Below are 6,000 nucleotides of genomic sequence, written 5' to 3' on the forward strand. Positions count from 1 at the left end.
ACTTTTCTTCTGTGTGACTATTTCCGATGTTGATTACATACTGTACAATGACTGTGGTTTAACCCTTGTGTTCTCTTCGGGTCATTGTTGCATGTTGCGACAACTTTACCTCATACACAAATAAAGTGAAGCATTTTCTTTTAACCTTCGAGCTGTCTCACACCCCCACAGCGCAAAGGTTAAAAGAAAATGCTTTTTATTTGTTTTTTTTATTTGCTATTGTAGTCGAAGCACAATGATGTGCTGTGGGAACATTCGGGTCATGTGACCCGAAGGCAGCACAAGAGTCAAGAACCCAGTACATATTTACTTGGTACGCAGTCTTCATTTGGCTAATGCATATTGCAAGTGCAGAAGTTTGCGTACTCCTACAAGGCGTTGTGTATTTGTGTGAGGGAAGATAAGTTCAGCCTCTCCTTTCAAGGCCCAGATAAAACTTTCAGTCGTGTGGGGAGCCCAGTTACTGGTTAACCAATGCCACAGCTAACCTCGACACAAAAAGAACAGACTGTGCTGCCCCTTCACGGGGAGAGGCGTCTGGTGTCGTTTTTGTTTTGCGGTGTCACTGTGTACTCTGTGGTGTTTCACAACAGCTCCAAAGGGAGCTCATGTCTGGACGTAGGCCAGCTCAGCAGCTGTAATTCGAAACCTATGGCCTACATTCGTACTACAGAGCTCTAGCTGGCTAAACACTTCAGACCTTGGTATTCATTGGATAACGCGGTTAATCTCTTTCTCTCTCGTTCTTGAACACACTCCCAGCTAACCCTGTCTTTGTCTCCTGTCTCTCTCGTCTTTCTCGCGCACACAAACATCCTCCTCCCTCTGTCTCTCTCCTCCCCCACAAAGGTAGACCGTCTGTATGGCTGGAGGAAGTCACAGCTGTTTCCTATTCAACAAGTCACTTGATCATTCCTCTCACACACAAATGACTCAGCTTAACAGCTCATGAGTCAGAGTTTTATATTTTCCAGACTTCTCAGGAATCTAGATAGAATTGATGGAAGATATGGCATGCCAAAGAAACAATACAGGAGTACTTCTCGGGCACTCCTGTTAGATATAACAAAGCAGACAGGAATGAATGGTTATCACATAATATCCAATATTACATACATATTACATACAGTACATACATACAGTAATCCGAAGGTTGCCAGTTCAATTCCCGGTCATGCCAACTGACGTTGTGTCCTTGGGCAAGGCACTTCACCCTACTTGCCTCGGGGGAATGTCCCTGTACTTACTGTAAGTCGCTCTGGATAAGAGCGTCTGTTAAATGACTAAATGTAATGTAAATATGTCTGTCATGTGCTTGGGTGTTTGGAATGTTAGTTTGGAATATTAGTTAGACTTTTGTACATTCTACTTTTGTATTTAAGATCCGTATATGCCCTGCCACAGTAAATTCCTTGTTTGTGTGAACTTACATGGCGAACATGTAAGTTCTCAACAGATCCACAGACACTGGGCCTTAAGTGCCCCCACACCCCTTCCCAGCAAGGCACAGACACTGGGCCTTAAGTGCCCTCTCACTCCCTCTCAGCAGGGCACAGACACTGGGCCTTAAGTGCCCTCTCACTCCCTCTCAGCAAGGCACAGACACTGGGCTCGAGTGCCCTCTTACCCCTTCCCAGCAGGGCACAGACACTGGGCCTTAAGTGCCCTCTCACTCCCTCTCAGCAGAGGCACAGACACTGGGCTCGAGTGCCCTCTTACCCCTTCCCAGCAGGGCACAGACACTGGGCCTTAAGTGCCCTCTCACTCCCTCTCAGCAGAGGCACAGACACTGGGCCTGAGTGCCCCCCCCCCCCCCTGAAATAATTGAAATAGTTTGAGTAATGTCATTGTCTTATTTTATGTTTTCTGTTTTGAGTAAACAACCCAAAAATCTCTTGGAAGACCATGCATACCAGAGACAGCAGAAAATCTGTGCAGGTGTATTGAAGTATTGAATTTGTACTCAAATGACAAATGTTGACTTACTAAAATGACTAATGTTATTGTCATAATTTCATACTAATGGCCCCCATCCCCCCTGGTCAACAACTTTTTGGGATTGTCCTCCTTTTTGACCCTTTGTCTTCCATTTTGGACTACGGTTCCCTCCTTTTCAGGGTCATGCTTCTGGTCACTCAGCACTCCAACTACAGCGTATTGAGTACATGGCATACTCCCCTATCTATAATTAATGTCTTACCGGTCATAGTATTTCTGCTGACCGGGCGTGCCCAGTCTTGCTACTTCATAGTGATTGTGTGACTAATAGTAAGCCTAACAACATGTGCTTTGCGTGCTGCTGACTGAATGTTTCCAGCGTTTCGGTTCATCTTTTCGACGTTACTCAATCCAAGGATATCTGACCAGGCGGTGGATATTTGCACCGCGAGCCTCATGACGCTGCCCAGTTGATGGAGCATGAAGCAAGCTGCAGACTCAGTGTGTGTGTGTGTGTGTGTGTGGAAAGATGTACATCATGTGCATAATGACTTCCAGATTTGGTTCAAGACAGTTTAGATATTCACTTTGCGATTTGCGTCGGTCATCTTTGAACCACAGAACGTGGAGATTGGGAACTGATAGGGTTTAAAAGGATTAGTGCGCCCCCTAGTGGTGGTATGTAGTGGTAACCGTAATTAAACTTTCCTTCGGCAACACAAACAGGTCCTCTCCATAAATACACACCAACACAAGTCTCTGTAATGAGTTTCATTTATTCAAAACATTCTTAAATTTCATTCATTCAAATAGTTCGTAACAACGCTTACAACTGCATTCTTACGTATTATATAATTCAGTCCGCTGTTGTTTTTTCCATCCTTCACAAATCCTGTGTTGTCAGATCAGTGCTGATGACTGAAAAGAGATTCAATGTGTCTGACTCCTCACCTCCTCCTGCCATGTCTTTGTACTAGTTCAGGTCAGCAGACCAAACCTCAGAGAACGCCTCAAAACAAAACTTAATCATCCTTCATGTAAAATCCCTTTTTCCCAGCATCCAACCCAGACCCGGAGATGACTCCTGGCTCATCCGTCCGCGGATCACTTGTTGTGCTTCTTGAACACGGCGAGGTACTCGTTGACGTCGTCAGGGGAACCCAGAACCACGGGGACCCTCTGGTGGATGTTGTCGGGCTGGATGTCCAGCACATTCATGCTGCCCGTGGTAGCGAGGCCTCCAGCCTGCTCCACGATGAACGCCATGGGGTTGCACTCATACAGCAGCCTCAGCTATAGGGGGAAGAGATGGAGGGTCAGATATTACCACGTGAAACGGATGATTCCCCGGTAACGAAGATGGGTTCTAGTCTGCAGGGCAGCTCGAAACAAATCTGAGAATGTAGACAGAGAGACTGTGGACGGCTGCAGCAATCTACCCTAAAGTCACAGGCTAACGTCTATGGAACGTTTACAGTCCATTTCACACACGAAACAACTCTCCTTCACTCACCTTTCCCTTGGGGCTCTTGACGTTTGCGGGATATAAGAAGATTCCGCCGTAGACAAGGGTGCGGTGAACATCCGCTACCATGGAGCCCACATATCGCCCACCATAGGGCGCGCTGCCGTCCTGGAGACAAGGGGCGGGAGGGGAGATGGTCAGAGAGTTCATCGACAGACGATTTCAGAAGTTCTAACCTACGACGGTGGTCTGGATGTTGGAGGGTCCCTACCTCAGGGTACTTCTTCTTCTGCAGGTACTCTGTGACGTCTGGGTAGAAGTGCTGGGCGTAGCCCTCGTTCAGGCTGTAGATCTTCCCTTTCTTCTTGATCTTCACATCCTTGTCCACCAGGATGAACTCTCCGATGGACTGAGAAGGCAAGGAGATCCCATGAGACTATGTTTGTTTGTGGCCAAAGAGAGAAAGTGTATGTGTATGTGTGTGTGTGTGTGTTATGGGGGACCTACAGGGTCAAGCATGAAGCAGTTGACCCCTTCCCCTGTAGACAGCACCACCATAGTGGCACTGCCATAGAGTGCATAACCAGCAGCGACTATGTTTCTCCCAGACTGCAAAGCATCCTTCTCCTCAGGATCGCCACCTGTTGTCTGAGAGATAAATAAGACTTACTGTCAACAATGATTGTACCAAAAGAGTTTTATACCCCCACAATTCCACCTCTGTCAGTGTATTTGTCACAGCTTTGGGAGAAGTTACTCTCTGTTTAGGTAAGTGAAAAGTGAGAGAGGAGTTCAGGACACCAACCTTTCTGTAGATGGCAAAAATGGTGCCGATTGATACTAGACAGTCGATGTTTGATGAGCCGTCCAGGGGATCAAAGCACACAATATATTTACCCTGTCAAAAGAGAGAAACACAATTACACCAGCTTCATATGAATATCGTCAAACACACACACACACACACACACAAACACATGTACACAAACCTGTTTCTCGGGCTCAACGATGATGGCCTTCTCGTTCTCCTCTGACACCAGGACACAGGAGGTGAATGAGGACTTGATCATGTTGATCACCAGATCGTTGGATAGCACATCGAGCTTCTTCACCTGGTCACCTGTCACGTTAATGTTCCCTGCGATGCCATATCTGTACAGGACATGAGGGGTGGAAGACAAGCTAGTAAACAGGTGGAAAGAAATAGGATCATGGCAGAATTCAGACTCTTTTCTCCATAAATGTAATTGGGCTGAAACAAGCCTATTTTTGTGTTCCTGTGTTTGGGCCAGTAAACAGGAAACAGGGCTGTTTAAAGTGTCATCATGATGTTGCAAATTTCATCTGGTCTGCAGGGTAGCAGCTGCCTATTATCATAAGTGAGGCATAATCATTCGATAAATTTGGAATGAATAGATATAAAATATAAAAAATCATTAATCCCTGACAATGTGGTTTTTTTCACCCCCAATGGAGTGTTTCATGAAACCAAATGCTTGGTTATGGCTTTTAGATTTGAGATATACATCATCTTTACCTGCCCTGAGAAAATGGAATGAGGTTAAGTCTACATTGATCTGGGTTCAGTGTGACAGTTGTAGGACAGGATTAGTGATTAAGTAGGTTTTAGGACCAAGTCAATATTTGATCTCTCTGACATGGAACACGGCCTCGTAGAAACGTTTTTGTGAATCATCCACAAAAGGTATGTGAAAGTGCACTGCAAAAGCTTGTGCAAAGAACAGTGCCTTCAGAAAATGTGCCCAATAAGACACGTTAAATCAGGCACTCTCTGTTCGGAATCAGATTGAAATTAAAACTACACAAGGAAGCAGTCTCCCTGTCAATTTCCCGCACAGTACTGCAAAAAACACAAAGGCCCATTGTTCCTGTTCGATGAACCTGTATCCTGGGGACACGATGGAACTCACAGGTTAGCTATCCCGGCCTTCCTGACAGCTGTGGAGATGGCTTTGACGGCGGTGCAGATGGAGTTGAGCAGAGTTGTCAGCTCCCCAGTCCCCTGGGCTTTCCTCCCCTCTTCCAGAACGAACCGGGTGAGGGTCACCACGTTGGTGTCGAAGGCAGAGCGATCAGACATGGCGACGGCTTCCTCCTGCAGTCCGGTGAGACAGGTTGTCTGAGCCGAGAGCGTCTTCACAGTTAAAAGAGAGGAGGGAGCACAGGCGGAGGGGAAGGAACGGGGTGTGATGCTGTCCTGACCAATCACGGCTCTTGTTTCGCCGGGAGGGTGTGTGAGGGCGACAACACATCTGGCTGAGCAGGGTGAGGAGGCAAAGTTCAAAGATACTAGATAAGGTTCTGAAGGTACTAATTAGACTTGTTGATCAGTTTCTGTCAACAGATGTAAAATGCTTTGGTGTGTAAAAACACCAATCGACAGTAGAGACAGGCTAGATGATTTGCCTGTCCACATCAATATGATCCAGAGACTCACTCCAAAGACAGCTTTATGCCTGTTGAACCCATGCCAGTTTGAGTCTGATCTTCTTGGAAGTTTGAACCCACTGTCGACACATTTGAATTCAAAACGGCATCGACAAGTACTACTCCAAATGCCTTTTAAGCTCAAGTAT

At 46.3% G+C, this 6,000-nt stretch overlaps 1 protein-coding gene across 1 annotated transcript; it reads right to left on the reverse strand.

The window, feature by feature from the left end:
• Positions 1 to 2,695: 2,695 nt before the first annotated feature.
• On the reverse strand, positions 2,696 to 5,539 carry LOC136964054 (fructose-1,6-bisphosphatase 1-like). The gene is made up of 7 exons (XM_067257940.1): positions 5,335 to 5,539; positions 4,393 to 4,555; positions 4,209 to 4,301; positions 3,911 to 4,051; positions 3,675 to 3,812; positions 3,452 to 3,571; positions 2,696 to 3,231 (listed from the first exon to the last, which is right to left on the reverse strand). The coding sequence occupies exons 1-7, from the start codon at positions 5,502 to 5,504 to the stop codon at positions 3,043 to 3,045; spliced, it is 1,014 nt and encodes a 337-aa protein (XP_067114041.1). The 5' UTR covers positions 5,505 to 5,539; the 3' UTR covers positions 2,696 to 3,042.
• Between the last annotated feature and the right edge of the window lie 461 nt (positions 5,540 to 6,000).

The sequence above is a fragment of the Osmerus mordax genome, chromosome 20, assembly GCF_038355195.1.
Source record: "Osmerus mordax isolate fOsmMor3 chromosome 20, fOsmMor3.pri, whole genome shotgun sequence".
Taxonomy (NCBI): Eukaryota; Metazoa; Chordata; class Actinopteri; order Osmeriformes; family Osmeridae; genus Osmerus; species Osmerus mordax.

What these genes read in the sequence shown, in the direction of transcription:
- LOC136964054 (XM_067257940.1), bottom strand. Translation starts at nt 5,504, where the DNA reads ATGTCTGATCGCTCTGCCTTCGACACCAACGTGGTGACCCTCACCCGG. An exon ending in AAGGCCGGGATAGCTAACCT is followed by an intron (nt 4,556 to 5,334) that starts GTGAGTTCCATC and finishes TGTCCTGTACAG; the next exon opens with ATATGGCATCGCAGGGAACA. An exon ending in AGAAGAAGAAGTACCCTGAG is followed by an intron (nt 3,572 to 3,674) that starts GTAGGGACCCTC and finishes CCTTGTCTCCAG; the next exon opens with GACGGCAGCGCGCCCTATGG.